Source organism: Marmota monax, unplaced genomic scaffold, assembly GCF_021218885.2.
Source record: "Marmota monax isolate L192 unplaced genomic scaffold, Marmota_monax_Labrador192_F-V1.1 WCK01_AAM20220418_F8-fsc00008, whole genome shotgun sequence".
NCBI classification, from domain to species: Eukaryota; Metazoa; Chordata; class Mammalia; order Rodentia; family Sciuridae; genus Marmota; species Marmota monax.
Genome location: NW_026694432.1, coordinates 18,731,912 through 18,749,708, shown reverse-complemented (window position 1 = coordinate 18,749,708; position 17,797 = coordinate 18,731,912). Strand labels below are relative to the sequence as shown.

General features: G+C 34.9%; 1 protein-coding gene across 38 annotated transcripts in view; it reads left to right on the top strand.

Annotated features, from left to right (window-relative positions):
* The window catches only part of Epb41 (erythrocyte membrane protein band 4.1), a 171,802-nt gene that overhangs the window by 61,269 nt on the left and 92,736 nt on the right, over positions 1-17,797 (top strand). For all 38 annotated transcript variants that reach the window (XM_058570976.1, XM_058570977.1, XM_058570979.1 and 35 more), the window contains exons 2-3: positions 11,766-12,243; positions 15,704-15,913. In XM_058570976.1, the coding sequence (XP_058426959.1) occupies positions 11,773-12,243; positions 15,704-15,913 (681 nt within the window). In that variant the 5' untranslated portion in view covers positions 11,766-11,772. The remainder of the gene's footprint in view (positions 1-11,765; positions 12,244-15,703; positions 15,914-17,797) is intronic.

Genomic DNA, 17,797 nt, shown 5'->3' with positions numbered 1-17,797 from the left:
ACCCTCTCCCCTCGGTTCCTGGTAGCCACTATTCTACATTCTATCTCCACAAATTTGGCTATTCTTGATAACTCATGTAAGAGGAATCATACAGTGTAAGTAATTTTGTGTCTGGCTTATTTTATTTCTGTCTTCAGGGTTCATCCAATTTGTAGCATGTGTCAGAATTTCATTCTTTAAGGCTAAAGAGCTTTAAGTGAAGATTCTTTTTTGAAATGACAAAATCATAGAATTTGCAGGGAAATGGATGGCATTAGAGCAGATTATGCTAAGTGAAGCTAGCCAATCCCTAAAAAACAAATGCCAAATGTCTTCTTTGATATAAGGAGAGTAACTAAGAACAGAGTAGGGATGAAGAGCATGAGAAGAAGATTAACATTAAACTGGGATGAGAGGTGGGAGGGAAAGGGAGAGAGAAGGGAAATTGCATGGAAATGGAAGGAGACCCTCAGGGTTATACAAAATTTCATACAAGAGGAAGTGAGGGGAAAGGGAAAAATAATACAAGGGGGAGAAATGAATGACAGTAGAGGGGGTAGAGAGAGAAGAGGGGAGGGGAGGGGGGATAGTAGAGGATAGGAAAGGCAGCAGAATACAACAGACACTAGTATGGCAATATGTAAATCAATGGATGTGTAACTGATGTGATTCTGCAATTTGTATACGGGGTAAAAATGGGAGTTCATAACCCACTTGAATCAAAGTGTGAAATATGATATATCAAGAACTATGTAATGTTTTGAACAACCAACAATAAAAAAATTTTTTAAAAAAGTATATTATTATAAAACTTGTCAAAGTGAAAAAAAAAAAAAAAGATTCTTTTTTGAGATGGGTCTCTCTGTGTTGCCCAGACTTGTCCCCAAACTCCTGGGTTCAAGAGATCCTCTTTCTTCAGTCTCTCAAGTGACTAGGATTATGGGTGTGCATCTCTGGACCTAGCTAAAGCTCTTTTATTTTAAAATTATTTTTGGTACCAGAGGTATTTAATCACTGAGCCACATCCCCAGTCCTTTTCTTTCTTTCTTTCCTCCTCCTCCTCCTCCTCCTCCTCCTCCTCCTCCTCCTCCTCCTCCTCCTCCTCCTCCTCCTCTTTCTTCACTGGGGTATTAAACACAGGGGCACTTAACCACTGTGACACATCCCGGCCATTTTTAATTTTATTTAGAGGTAGGGTCTTGCCAAGTTGCTTAGGACTGCACTAAGTTGCTGAGGCTGGCTTTGATTTCACGATCCTCCTGTCTCAGCCTCCCAAGTTGCTGGAGCTTATATGGATGTCACCACATCTGACCTAAAAGCTCTTTTTAAAGGCTGTATGTATATACAGCATTTTGCTTATCTATTCATCTTAAATGTCGTTTCATATAGTTTCTTCCTTCAGTTTCATTATCCTTCTGAAAAAGAAGTCCTTACTTTTTTGATGGATGATCTGAAGTCATGGTCTCTAAATACCTCATCATTCTTGTTATTGGATATATTGTTTTGCTCATGTCCTGCTTAAGATGCAGTGCTCTGCTGGGTATGGTGGCACACACCTGTGATCCCAGTGATTCAGGAGGCTGAGGCAGGAAAGTGACAAGTTGTATGCCAGATTTAATGAGAACATGTCTCAAAAAAAGGGCTGAGGATGCAGCTCAGTGATAAAGTGCCCTGGGTTTGGTCCTTGGTACCCACCCCTAAAAAAAAAAAAAAAAAAAAAAAAAGAAGGCAGTGCTCAGAATGTAACAATGTCTCCGTTATTTCCCACAATGTGGATACCACACTTCTATCAAGAAGATGTTAGGGCTGGGGTTGTAGCTAAGTGGTAGAGCAGTCATCTAGCATGTGTGAGGCCCTGGGTTTGATCCTCAGCACCACATAAAAATGAATAAGTAAAATAAAGATATTGTGTCCAACTACAACTAACAAATAAATATTAAAAGAAATGAAGATGTTAATGATTTTAGAAAGCCTATTGTATTTTTGGCATATATGAACTTTTCTGGAAATAATGTTACCAAGTTAGGTCTTTCCCACATGTAATTTAAAAAGCTGCTAATAGCTTTTTAAATTCTTTTTAATACAAAGTATTTTAAAATACAAAGTATTTAAAAAATAGAAAAAGATAAACATTACCCAATTTATAAAGCATTACTGATATGGTTGAGAGGCCTTGTCATGTCCTCCCCCAATCTCATTTCTTACTATTGCTAGAGAACACAACTGTTTTGAAATTTGTGATTATTCATTTATTCACACTTTTACTACATATGTATCTCTAAGCAATATATATGTACATATATGGAGAATTGAAAGACATACAATATATAATAGATACATTATAATTGATACATAATATAATAGATACATTATATCATCCATTGTATATTGTATATCTTTCAATTCTATGTAAATAGCATTACATGGGCTACATTCTTTGACGTGCTTTTTTCATCAAACATGAGAGTCATCTATGTTGTGTATATGTACCTGTGTACGTGTAGTTCTTACTCATTTTTGCTGCTATGGGTTTTATCCTGTGAATTTATTGTTAATTTATTCATCCATTCTTTGGTGGATATTCACTGCTACTTTTTTCCTTCATAATTGTTTTTCAATCTCAGTGTGAAAACCTACATTTCCTTTAAATTCTAGCTTGTTGATTTTGGTCCATTTTTCCAGCTTCAAATGATTTTGAACTAGGATTCAATCACAATTAGCTGCAAATTTGATAAAAGTCCATGTATAGTAGTGAATCTGAAATCCAGTTTACTAGTTACTTCTGAACTTTGTAATATAATTTTTCTGGGACTGAAAATATATTTTAACTCTCAAGCTTACTTCTACTGGTTTGAACTATCTTTGGTTGTTAGAGTCCTCTTTATATTACTGGTTTGAAAGAACACGGGTTTTTCTCTCAAGGTGTAGTCTGAATTTAACCTTCCTTTCCCCCTCTCTCCTCCCTCCCTCCCTCTTCCTTCCTTTTTCCTCCTTTGCTTTCCTCCTCTACTCTGCCATTTTTATCAGTTTTTTTTTTTTTTAAGCTCCATTGTTTTACTTAGCCTTAATCTTTTGGTCGTTACTTTTGTAGGTATTTCTTTGCAATGCTACTTTTAACACTTCAATTTTATATTTATTTCTTTATAATCTCCCTGTTCTTCATTACTATCTTTAATAATTTTCTCATGCTTTTCTTTTTCTGGAGGACTGTGGATTTAACCCAGGGGTACTGTATCACTGAGTTACATCCCTAGCCATTTTTAATTTTGAGACAGGGTCTTGCTAAGTTGCCCAGGCTGGCCTCAAACTTGTGATCCTCCTGCTTCAGCATTCTGAGTCACTGAGATTACAGATGTGGGCCATTGTGCCCAGCTTCCCTCATGCTTTTCTAAAATTTTCTGATTGTATTGAGAAAATTTCACTGCCAGATTCTCAAGTCTTAGCAAAGAACCGGCCACCTGATATGTATATTGTACAGCGAAGTGAAATGTAGAACTTCTCTTTCTAGAATTGCCTTTACTTAGCCTTAATCTTTTGGTCATTACTTTTGTAATGACCAAACAAGTTCTATATTGTTGTAGAATCCTTGGTCATCCAATTATATCTTACTTTGCTTTAAATGTTTTTAAAATTTATCAATAATAAGCTTATGTGTTTGTCGGTTATCTCTTTTCTCTGCATAAAAACTTTGTGAAATTGTTGTTTTCTGACATGGTTCCTGATATGTTCATATCACCAACGCATTGTTCTTTATCACTCAGAATTAAATCCACAATAAGGAGAATCCTTCCCTTTTGAGAGAAAATTGTCATCAAGGCTAGTCAATAATTTTATTAGATGCTTTTAGCAAATTAAGATTTGAAATACTCCATTACTCAGTTTTGCCTCTGCCAATATTACATTTTCTGATAGTCCACAGTATATTTTTCATATTTAACTATGGCAGGAGACAACCACCACATCTGTTCCACTCACCAGAATATCCACTAAAACAAGCCACAGTCCAAAGGAAGTTTCTGATTCATATATGAACTCTAATTAGATGATATCTGATACATTAATTTCCTGTAGCTTTCTATTTAAAGTAAAATTTTGTCAGTATAATAAATCTTAAGAATTTCTTGAGTTTAAAAATCATTTATTTATTGTGAAGTCTGGGAATTGAGCCCAGGGACTTGAACACATTCAGTGAGTGCTCTACCACTGTGCTACATCCCAACCTGAGTTGAGAAATTTTAAAATATGTTTAGACTGATTGGCTCAAAGGTAATAAAAATAAGAAAGTAAGAAAAATTTCGTAGTCCTAGCTAAAACTTCTTTGGAGCTAGAAATCTTCAGGCTTTGTTGATGCTTACCTTGAGATTTTGAATGCTATTAAACATTATCTATATGGTTCTCTTCCCTTTCTGTTCCTTTTTAAGGCTAAATTATTACTGTGCTTTGTATTATGTTTTACAGAGAGTTTATATTATGAATGCAATACTTTACATAAATAATATTTAAAATTTTTGGTCTCTATTTGGAAAGAAAGAGGATGGTCATTATAGTGATGTGATTTATCTGAGGGTGATTTATCTAATAAGCTTGGCTAGTTAAAATGGGAACCTCAAAAGTAATCTTATGTGGCATTTGAAGAACTAAAACACAGTTCATAAAATCCATGTATTGGAGTTATTCCAGTGTTGTGAAGCAATAGTTTTAGTATTTGGTTTTATTTTTGACACACATGGTCATTTGGTTTCCTACTTATTGATAGATTAGCTAATAGAATATTAGGAGATGTAGAATGCTATTTGTTGGCAAGCCACCCTGACAGGTGGCAGGCAAGAAATGTGAGTTAACTTTGCAACTGGACAAACAGGAAAACTATTAAAGTCAGATTAAAAACAAAAAGAAGAAGAAGAAAGAAAAGCCTAGTACTCAGGTATCCTGGCAGAGCTAACCATCCCAAGGGACTTCAGTGGCCCTTGAGGACATTAGCACTATACAGTAATTGAAGTTCAGAATGATGACTAAATCAATAAAGGTTTAATTAGGTTCTATAGATTTTGAAAATGTAACAAGCATATAATCTATTTCATAAGGTTTTGCCTCCAGAATGGCTAAAATAACACACTTTGACATTTAAAAAGAGTAAAAATAAAGGTATGGAAAGTGAGTTTATCTCACTTCTTCCATAGTTATGCCAGTAATCATCAGGTAGTATGTTCTTCTGGGAGAGACAGAATATATCTATCTAGATGTTTTCTAACTGTAAGCTTGAAATTCTACAGAAAGTTAAAAAAAATTGATCTTTGAAAAAGAAGATGAGTAAGTTTGTTTATTTAAAAATATCTTTGAATGAGTTGATTCAACGATATTAGTCACCATAGAAATGACTTAAATTAAAACCAAGTAGTTGAAAACAGCATGTTCATGCTGGTGACATTCCTGATTTACTAAATATGGCAAACAAGTTTTCATGAAGAGTAGTTTAAAGTCCAAATAATTTCAGAAGAGTAGAGGGAAAATTACCATTTTTATTCTGAAAACCACATTGGTGGTATCCTATTTTTTCTAGAAGTGCAAATTAATGCATGTAAATTATGTCATAAAGGAAAGACACTTTCCTGGAGTTTGGGAGGATTAGTGTTATTGGGAAACAAACTATTTTCTGGCATGATCTTCAATTCTTAAACACCTTTTCTTCTTCTCTGAAAGAATGTCATTCGATTCTGTCTGATTAGAAATGTAAAAGGGCTTTTTATCCTTCATTTTTTCACTTCCTTATTCTTCTAATTCACATAGCAACTCTGAATTTATAACATAAGAAAATAACCCATTTGACCAGATATAGTAGAGTAGTATACGGCTATAATTCCAGGTACTCAGGAGTCAGAGACAGGAGGAATATAAGTTTGAAGCCAGCCTGGGCAACTGAGTGAGATAAAAAAAAAAAAAAAAAAAACTCAAAAAAGTACTGTGGAAGTAAAAAGGGGTATAGATATTGCTCAGTGGTAGAGCATTTGCTTAGCATGTACAAGACCCTGGATTATATCCAACTGTCTTTAATCATAACATTTTAATCATAATGCACACACAAACACACACAAAGTAATAAAAAAGTAATTTAGAAAATAACCTGTTTGCATTTCTATTCTAATGTCCCTTTATTTATTTATTTTTCTTCCTTCTTATTTGTAAATCTTAGCATTGGATAGGATTTTAGAGTTCAGTTAATGTAAAGACCCACTTAATAGAAGATATCTTTCTCTGGCATCCATGATAGATGGGCATTCAGCCTGAGTGAATACTTTTGGTGATATAATAGTATGTATTCTATGTGTTGGTTTCATATATGTGGATTCCACCAACTGCACATAGGAAATACTAGAGAAATATGCATCTGACTGAACAAGCACAAACTTTTTTCTCTTGTCATTATTCCCTAAACAATACAGCATAACAGCTTTTTACGACACTTATATTGAGTTTAGTATTATAAGTAAACTAGAGGAGATTTAAACTATATAGGAGGACACATGTAGGTTTTATGCAAATACCATGCCATTTTGTACAAGGGATCTGAATATCTGTGGATTTTAATATGGGGAGTCCTAGATCTAGTCCCCCATCGCTCCCTAGGGATCAACTCAATTCCCAAGTACACCATTTATTTAATCATTGGTTATCTCTAATTATTAGGATTTTTTTCTTTTTACTTTATTCAGATGAAAACTCTGTAATTTTTTGCCCTTAGGAAACACATGCAGCTCTTGAAATTTGTGAGCGTACCAATCACATTCCTTCTTTGGATTCTTTTTTTACTAGGCTAAGCATCACCATATCTTTACCCTATGATACAGTCTTAAATTCCATCATTATCTTCTATCTCTTCTTTTATGGAGTCTGTTCTCTTTAGGGTAAACTGCCTAGAACTGAATGTAAGATTTACAATACAATATAAATACTGTGAACAGAGGGATTATTACATTCCACTGTATTCTAGATGGAAAGTGAAGTCCAGGACGTCAGAGACTTCTTTTGTCTTTCTTACTAGTATAGCCTCCTGCATACTATAGCACCTAGAACATTGTAACATTCTCAAAATTTATGTTGAAGTGTCAAATGTGGTCATTATAATTCTAGAAATGCAGCTAAAATTGTTAGCTGATTTAGAATTTTATTTCTGTTGGGGCATGTTCAATCAAGACCTTAAAATGTTTTTCTTGTAAACTGTTTTCACATTGTGTAGACTAAAATGATGGAGGTAAGTGAGGCTGGTGAGGTAGGAAGAAGTCGCGTCATTTAATTAAGGACCTGTAAGTCAAGTGAGAAGTGGAGACTGGCACAAACCTGATAGTGGCAGAGAAGGTGGAACATAAATCGGCTCTAAATATGTTGGAGGTAGACTCTATAGGACTAACGGATTTGGTTGGGAAGGGAAATGGAGAAGGCAAAGACAGTGTTGAGGTCTGGATGGTATGATTGAGCCATTTACTAGGATAAGAAAAACAGAAAATTAAGAGTATTTCTGAAAATGTCTTGAGAGAGTTGTGAGATGCCCATCTCTCTTCTATTTTGGTTCCATTGCTGTATGTCTTTCATTAAGCCATTTATTGAAGTGGGCCCAAAGAGGTGTATTATGAAAATGCCTTTAAGGTCAGACCTGAAACTGCTAGGGTTAATGAGAAGCATTCTAATGAGAACAAGCTAGAGAAACCAAGGGCTGCAGTAATTCGGAAGCCTTGGTTGCAAGGCTTTTCAAGCTTCTCTGTCCAGTCAGGATTTGTTTCAGCTTCCCAGGGATTCCCATTGTGAGTGTTTATCGATAACCTGAATTTATCCAACTTGTATCCTACTCTCTGCTTCCACTTTATTTATTCACTTCCCTATTTAAAAACGCCAGTGGTGGGGCCGGGGCTGTAGCTCAGTGTTGGAGCGCTTGCTTCGCATGTGTTAGGCACTGGTTTCGATGCTCAGCAAAATAAAGATATTGTGTGTCCATGTACAACTTTAAAAAAAACCAAAAACCTCCAGTGGCTCTCCACCACCTTCAGGATGAAGACCAAATTATTTAAAATAATATTCACGTCCTTTCCTAAGCTGTCATTTTTGCCTGTGTCTGTTTCCCCATTCCATCTTCACATGTACTCTCTGGAAAGAAAAATCTGCACATGGTTGTGGGCCTTGAAATTGATGAGAACACAGTGATCTTGGCTGAATTGAAGAGGCTGTCCATAATTTCTCAACAATAGGGGTTTATTTAACACAGAAGCATCTCTGGGGCAGAAGCCTCTGAGACAGATACAACCTGAGAATTTACAAAGGAATTGCCACTTTATAATATATTAATAGTTTTATTAAAGTATTGCTTAGCTGTGTGAACTGAGGCAAATGTTTTAACTTCTCAGAGCCTGTTTATTTATTGGGGGAAATGAGAATGTCTACTTACAGAATGGTTGTAAGATAACATAGTAAAACATTTAGAATAATGTGTGGCATTTAGTAGGTTCTCCATAAATGGTAGCTCCCATTTCTCCTCTTCTCTCACCTTCTCCCCCCACCTTTTTTTTTTTTTTTTTTTGGTACTGGGGATTTAACCCAAGGGCACTTAACCACTGAGCCACATCCCCAACCCTATTTTGTATTTTATTTAGAGACAGGGTCTCACTGAGTTGCTTAGTGCCTCACTTTTGCTGAGGCTGGCTTTGAACTTGTGATCCTCCTGCCTCAGCTTCCCAAGCTGCTGGGATTATAGGCATGCTTCTGATTGCAATTAGTTTAGTTAGTGATAACTATTCTAACCTTACTTCCCACTACTTCCTAATTGTAACCTTATTCCAACCATTCTGAAATTCTTGCTAATTCCTGAGGAGCTAGAGTGGTGTCATTAATGCCAGTTGCCCTGCATGGAATTCCTTTTGCCCACTGCCCTTTAAGTCTCTTTCTGTTGACATCTATACTCATCTTTCAAAGCTTAATTTAAAAGCCACCATTTCAGCATGGCTAATCACTCTAGTTTAAAGTTCTTAATTTATAGTTTTGTGTTACTTCATTGATTTCTCTCATAATTTTTTATCTGATTAACGTACTGCCTTGTGTTTCAGTATTTATTTCTCATCTCCTTAAGAATTGTGTATTCTTTTTTGGTCTTTCTCAGACAGCCAAGGTAAATCCTTTTTTACCTGATTAGCACCCAGTAATTGTTAATAGATCCTCTGTGAACTAATTTAAAGAGTATTATTACCAATATCGAGTCATTAAATTTCATCCCTAAATGTTGATGGCAAGGTAAGTTTTCTTAATGTTGCCAAACTAGTGTTTTTATGAAGTTTTCCACTGAAGAAGTTTTAATGGAGCATTGACTGTACTAATGTTAGACATTAAAAAAAAAAAAAAGAAAGAAAGAAAGTAAGTTCTCATTTGACCTTTTCAATCTCCTGGGTGTTGGGGTTCTAACATTTCTGATTTGCTTGAATATGCAGATGCATATTATTAAAACAAGTGTATCGTTGATACCAGATGGGGTTTGGAGGATTAGGATTGAGATGAAATGGGACTCATCACTTGTCTTCAGTGCTGTACTAATCTATCTATCTTTCTTTCTCTTTCTCTCTCTCTCTTTCTTTCTTATCAGGAGGCTTCTTTCTGACATCAAGTAAATAGATATCTTCTTTTGGATTCTGTATCCAGAATGAAAAGAGTATCATTTATACAGGAAGGGCCTGTTTGTAGAACCTTTATCCTGTTTTTGCTGCTTGACTTCTTTGTGTCTTCCTGTGGTTACCTCTCCTATCATTTGCAGTATGAAGAATTTGATAGTATGTGTAACTGATTTGTCAGGAGCTTTTAGCTAATGGTCCATAGAATTTTTTTTTTGCAATATATTTTTATTTATTGTCGTACTGGGAGTTGAACCCGGGGTTGCACTGCCACTGAACAACACCCCTAGCCCTTTTTAAATTTGAGACAGGTTCTCACAGAGGCTGGCTTTGAACTTGAGATCCTCTTGCCTCAGTTTACAAAGTAGCTGGGATTATAGGTGTTGTCACCCCACCCAACTTTTTGTTGAATTTAGAGCTAAACTAAGATAGTTTCATTTATATGATTTATCAGTTGAATTTATATTTTTATGTTTATTCTCTCCCCCTTCTCATTCTTACTAATAGCATTGCTACCCAAGTGTAGAAAGAACACACATACAAACTGTCCTTCAGCATTCATTTTTATTTTTTCTTTTGTAAACTGAGTTGTAGCATTTCTGTTGATTATTGAATTGTTTGAATTCCTGGTCATTGTTTTCTATCATTTCATATATTATATTACCTGAAATTGTTTCAGTATGTTCCAAAAGAATACTTTTGTGAGAATACAATGGGGGCAGTGAGAGTCATCACTTTAGCTACGGTGTGTGGAGACACATCACAAAAAGGGTATCATCTGAGCCGGGGCAGTAAGGATGAGAAGGGGACCAACCTTCAAAGAGCCAGGAGAAGAGCATCATAGTACAGACAACAGCAAATGTGAAGGACTTGAGGAGGGAATGAGTTAAATACAGTTCATTAATTCAGATTATCAATATCTAAGTAAAATTACTTGGTATAAATCATATGGAAATGTTTCATTGGCAGTATAACAACATGCTGTTGATGGGCAGGGAGTACTCTTAGATGTAACAGTGACTCACATAAGATCAATGATAGTCAAGTCCATAGCCTAGTGTTTTAAAAGTCTCCCTGTGTGTTGGTTATTATTATTAAACTAGGTGTGATAGTGCTCTTTGGCTCTTATCATAAAGCTTGATTAATAACATAGGGATTTTGAGTTCAAAAGCCTAGAAATCAAGTTTGAAAGTTCTACAGCCTGCCTCTTCTCTTTCCCTACAAGTGAATCAATATTTGCTTTCTAAAATTTTCTTCTCTATCTTGTTTCTCTGTTTTAATAGTTTCATTTCCTACTCTCAAAAATGCTGAACTTTCAAAATCATATTAGAAATAAAAATGGCTTGCAAGAGCTTAAAATAGGATACTCCTGAAAGAGGAAATCTCTTGTGATTCACTGTGTATCTCTCATCACTATTGTCTGCTCTAATAATAATCAGAATTCTGTTTGCTGGTTTGTTTTTTGTTGGTTGGTTTGTTTGTAATGGGGAGTGAACCCATGCGTGCTTTACCATTGAGCTACATCCCCAGGGGCTCACTAAGTTGCTGAGGCTGGCTTCAAATTTACAATCCTCTTGCCCTCAGCCTCCCAGGTCAATGGGATTATAGGTCTACCACCACATTTGGCACGTTTGCTGTCCTCAATGGAGATGTGTATTCATTCTAAGAATATAAGAAAGAAGAATAAAGACTTGGGGAACTTTTAAACTTAATCATCTCTTGGGGTATGGAGAATTTTTCAGAGGTTAATTTCTGCAAATTCTGTACCTTCATATTGATACCCTCAAGGGACAATATGCAACAAGATCCCTTTTTTAGGAGGGATAAAATGGTATTTGCTATGTGCAGTTCTGAGCATTTAACTTAATGTCTGTTGTTCACTACATGGATGCAATAGGTATTATTTTAAGCTAATTTCTTTATGTGCATATCTTTAGTGACTCAAGGCATTAACAATTTATTCAGGATGTATAGGTAAAATGTTTTTGTACTTCAATGGAAAGTTTCATGTTTAATGGATTGGAGTTCTGTTTGTTGGTGATTAAATACCTAAACATATGAATTCTTTAGGGCTTAAGTATTTGCCTACACTTACATGTTTTGTTTATAAAGAGCTCTTCTTTTCCATCTTCTTTTTCATAGCAACATCATGACAACAGAGAAGAGTTTAGTGGTCGAGGCTGAAAATTCTCAGCACCAACAACAAAAGGAAGAGGGCGAGAGAGCCACAAACTCAGGACAGCAGGAAGCTCAACTGGAAGAGGCTTCTCAAGCAGCAGCTGAAGGGGACAATCAGTGTGAGCAGAAGCTGAAGACATCCAATGGAGACACTCCAACTCACGAAGACCTGAACAAGAACAAGGATCGGACGTCAGAAAGCAGAGGCCTCTCGCGACTGCTCTCCTCATTTCTCAAAAGGCCCAAATCTCAGGTCTCTGAGGAAGAAGTCAAAGAGGGAGAGTCAGATAAAGAAAGAGGTGAAGGAGGTCAGAAAGAGACAGAATTTGGAACCAGTCTCGATGAAGAAATTATTTTAAAGGCCCCAATTGCTGCACCTGAACCTGAGCTCAAAACAGATCCTTCCTTGGACCTTCATTCATTAAGCAGTGCAGAAACACAGGTAAGGAGGTGTCAACCTGGGGAGAGGGCGTGTAGTGGAGACAGGTTATACACTTCATTTCACTGAAAAACATTTGGTTTAATTTCTTATGAGCCAGTTAACTTTGGTGTTGTTAAGGATTAACAAGATAAAACTTTGGAGTTAGCACTCTAAAGAAATTAATGTAGTCACTGGAAACTTGATTTTTAAAAAGATACAGTCTGTAAATCAAAGAAAAGGAAATGAAAGAAAAGTATCAAGTGAGTTTGTTCAGCCCATATATCATCTTGCTGTCATATGGAAAAGTTCAGGATTTTAATGAGAAAGTGAAAAAGAAGTTAGGTTGTTTTGAGTTCATTTTGGTGAAATTCTTAGAAATGGAATAGTTGTCACCCAATGTTGTCCTTTTATGGAACTTTTTAGAAAAACTGTATGATCGATTCAAGCCATCCAAGGGTATGAGATAGATTAGAACCATGTCTGCCTTATTCTTCAACTAGATTCTATTACTGCAGAATGTAAGACGTAGATGAGGAACTCTAGCTCTTTCTATCACTGTGTAGCATTTATTAGTATAGGGCCTGAGTCTAAAGTTTGGACTATATATATATATATATATAGTTTTATTAGAATTTTCTTAAAAGATTATATATATTTCTAGAAATAGTACTTGTATATTCAGAATGCTAAAGGGAAAATTAGGATAAGATGGTAATTGTGCATTTGCTATTAGTGAAACAAAGTTGAAAACAGGATTTACTGTATAGTGTAATCACTTTGAATATACACAATAGAATCAGACCAGGGAGTTCAAATCATAGAGAAGTGACACTTTTCATTTTATCACTTTCCTCCTTCCCACAGTGGGGACAGTGATATCCACCTCATTGGACTTTTGTGAGGTTTAAAAGAAATGAACCTGTAAAACATGAAATATAATAAGCACTCAATAAATGTTAGCTATTATAACTCAGTTTTTAAACATGGACAGTAATGGCAAAGAAACCCTATATGTATTCTCAGGTATTGCCATATAAGCATTATAAAATAAATACCTTAAAATTTAAGACAGAAAACAAAGAAACCCCACATATTATGATGTCACTACTTTAATTTTTGGAATATCAAAAGAGTTAAATTACATTGCTTTTCAGGAAGTCTGGTACTTTCAAAGGAATTTTAATTGCTCCCTCTTCCTTTTATGAACGGAAAAATCTTGTTTTAGTTAGCATTTGAATCAGAACTTGTCTATTTTGTCGAAAGATCATGGATTTGTATTTATTTTTTTTCACATTTCTATTGGTGCATTAAAATTGTATATAATGATGCAATTTGTTATTACATATTCATACATGTGCACACTTTAACAATATAATTTGACCACTATCACTCCCCAGCCCTAGATTTGTATTTAAATCTATGAAACAGGTGATAGACAAAGTTAATTTTAGATTTAACTAAAATCTCATCAAGACTTAATTCAGAAGTAAGATAAATTATATGCAGGTATTTATGTATGTTTGGAGAAAAATTAACAAAATAAGTTAGTAGTGTTAATAAAATCTCAAGTGGTTATTATTTAAAGGAATAAACTATTTTAGGCCTTTGGGAACTAGTATTTGCAATCAAAACCTAGTGGATCAGAACGTGTGAATAAGGGTTTGAGTTTGCATTATAGGATTGTATCAGTTTTCATTCAGGATAGCTTGGATTTGGGGGAAACCAAAATATTTTTTAATGTTTATTTATTTATTCATTCCATAAATACCTATTGAAATCCTACCATGTGTGTCAGCCTTAGGGTGGATGTACCTTGATAAATTAAAAACTGCACTATAGTGAAGAGGTTTAAGATCATGGATTCTGGAGCCAACTGGTGTGTGACTTGTATTATCCTAGTCAAGTTACTTTGACTTCTGTGACCTCAGTTTCTCATCTGTCAAGTGGAGATAATAATAGTACCTGCCCCACAGGGTTATTATGAGGATTAAATGAATTCCTGTAAGTAATGATCTTAGGACAGTAACTGGCTCACTGTAAATATTGGTCATTATTTTCATTATAAAACAGATGGTTCCTACTCTTGTGGGTTTTGTACGCTAATGGAGGAAACAAGTTTTAAGTATAAAATTAGAGTTTATTTATGATAACTGTTATGAAGGCAACAAATGGTGCTGAAGTGACAAGTACTAGAGCAGGGATAGGGCGACATGATGGCTAAAGAAGGCCTCCCTGAGGCTGCATGAGATATTGTGAAGGTTGGGTATGGGCCTCATAGGCCACCTTCAGTATCTAATGCAGGAGCCAAGTCATTAAGTCCTTTTTTCCTAGATGTCAACCATGTATTATTTTGAAAGAAAAGAATTAGTGAGGTTTAGTTAAAATCTTTCAGCAGTTGTATTATGTTGAAATTAAAAATATGGCTGCCAAAATATTATCCGATTCTCCTGTGTTATGACTTAATGATTATCCTAGGTGACCCAGATTTCAATATGTATTTTCCATCTTTGAATTTTGTTTACATTTAGCATGATTGTTCCTGGTAGGAAGGAGTTAACAGGTAGTCTTTAACCTATTATGTATATTTGTTCAATGTGCTAAAATAGGTCCCATTGATAAAATTGAGAATATGTGGCAAGTCATATTTTATATAATTTTTTTTTTGTTTTAATTTTTAAATTTTTTTTAGTTATACATGGGCACAATATCTTTATTTTGTTTATTTATTTTTATGTGGTGCCGAGGATCGAACCCAGGGTCTCTCACGTGCGAGGTGAGCACTCTACCATTGAGCCACAACCCCAGCCCCTGTTTTAATTTTTTAAATTGATTTTTAAAAAATGACAGCAGAATGTATTACAATTCTTATTACACATATACAGCATAATTTTTCATATTTTGTTAAAATTTAGGAGCATGGGACAGAAAGGATAAAGTTTTTTGTCTTTGTACTGAGGACTGAACTCAGGTGTGCTTTGCCACTAAGCCACATCCCTAGCCCTTTGTAGTTTTTTACTTTGAGACAGGGTCTTGATAAGTTGCTGAGGGTCTCACTAAGTTGCTGAGGCTGACCTTGAACTTGTGATTCCCCCTGCCTTAACCTCCTAATTACAGGCATGTGCCTAGCAAGATGATGAAGTTTTGACAGATTTTAACAATATCATATAATGTCATAGTCAGAAAGAATATATAACACTGAGAGCAAGGGATTGATGTCTTACAATTTACCTGAAACCATCATTTATTAATTTGATGGAATTCTATCTGAGAAATTTTGAGAATAGTGAAGTCTGTAGATCTTTTGGGGGATCATAATATATTTTATAAAAATAATCATTTAATGTCCACATATTTGCTTTAATAATTTTTATTTTTCACTTAGTATTTTTATTGGTAGGATTATTGCAGGTAAAAGTATATTCATTCAACACACTTTGTAAAATGTCTTTATTACTTACCTCATGATGCCATGGACATGCAGCCAGCTCAGGAAGAACACACAGAAGATCTAGATTTTGAAACTAAGGAAGGAGAAGGAATTGAAGAGTGCTCCAAAACAAAAGTAAAAGAAGATCCTGAGTCAAAAACAGAAAGAGAATTAAAAGCTTCCCAGAAATCAGTCAGACGACACAGAAACATGCACTGCAAGGTTTCTTTGTTGGATGACACAGTTTATGAATGTGTCTTGGAGGTGAGTGCCTTTTAATTTAAGTCCAGTAGCCAGAACTCTTACAAATTGTTTCATGTCATTGGAATAAATGGTGCCTTTGCCTGAGACAAGGACCACTCTAAGGACTATTTCTTTCCTTGTTTATAAAATTTGTTCTTTTTAGTTATACATGAAGGTAGAATACATTTTGACATATTATTCATACATGGAGTATAATGTCCCATTCATGTGGTTGTGTATGATGTGGAATTACCCTGGTTGTGTATTCACATATGAACACAGGAAAGTTATGTCTGATTCATTCCACTGTCTTTCTTATTCCTATCTCCCCTCCCTTCCCTTCATTCCTCTTTATCTAATCTGATGAACTTCTATTCTTTGCCCCACTCCCCATTGAGTGTTAGCATCCGCATATCAGAGACAACCTTTGGTTTTTTGGGATTGGCTTATTTCACTTAGCATGATAGTCTCCAGTTCCATCCATTTACCAGCAAATACCATAATATTCTTCTTTATGGCTGAGTAATATTCCATTGTGTTTATATACTATGTTTTCTTTATCCATTCATCTGTTGAAGGGTTGGTTCCACAGCTTAGCTACTGTGAATTGACCTGCTTATAAACATCGATGTGGCTGGGTCTGATGACTATTTCTGTGAATTGAAATGTTAATAGTGATTATCTGGAGATGAGGGTGTGAGAAGATTATGAGTGAATCTTATTTCTCCAATTTCTTTCTCTATCTTGTTACTTAAGCATGTGTTACTTTTGCAATAAAATGTGCTCTATTTTTTGGTTTTAAAACAGATGTATTTGTTATTATAGAGTTCTTTTTGATGACTAGATTTCCCAAGATAGCCTCAATTTCTGATATTAGATCCAGGTCTCCCTATGTTTGTCAAAAAAATTCTGTTTGTAACATTTCTGTTCCCAGACCTAAATCTTAATCTTTATCTAATGTATGTCTTTAGTGCCATAAGATAGCATATAAAAATGTAGATCAAATAAACCATTTCTTAAAATTCCTAATATTTTATGAAAGAATAATTAATTGAATCATTATTGAATTAAAATGTCAGAGTTATTCAGTTTCTCTTTTGCTCCTTCAGGACAAGTTAAAATACAGCATCTATTAACTAACTTTTAAAACTAGAGCAGTAATTGCCAATTATGATATGCTTGAACTATGAGCAATTATTGTGATTGTTACTAATAGCTTTTATGAATAAAACATGCTGTTCACATTTTCTTATATCTTATGTATACAACAGATTATTTCTAAATTGAATTTTGTGCAAAAGCAAATATATCCAAATACAAACTCTAATATGTTATATTTAGTAATAGGTATTCTCTCTCCAAGTTTTGAAAAGGAAATCAAGAAAAATGTACTTTTGCCTTTGAAGATAGCTACTGCACCGGGAAACCTAGGAGAGACCCAGAGTTTACTTTTTCTGCTTCTTGCCACTAGCTAGCGTAGAGATAGGAAAACTATTCCACATTAATTCATTCTTATTCAGTCCAAGATCTGGATATAGGTCCTTGTACTTATAACCCTTGGGAACAGATGTGTTTCAGAATTCAGAATAGATTGAAATTTAGAAAGGTGATAAGTATGTATTCTGCATATTTCACAAATTTTGCAATAACCCAATAGGGTCTGTAGCTGTGTCTGCAGGGCTTAAATATATTTCTATAGTGAAATGTATGAAGATTCATCCTAAGATGGATAAATGAAGACCATAAGTAGCTTCTTTATAGCTTCAGTCAGAATTTCCTCCAAATGAACTTTAGTGCCCCCTTCGCTCCCAAAAACACTTTTAATTTTTAGAACTGGATTTTAAAATTAAGAATAAGGGAATTAGGGACCTATATATGAAGAATATTCAACTCATCTTCTGTCAT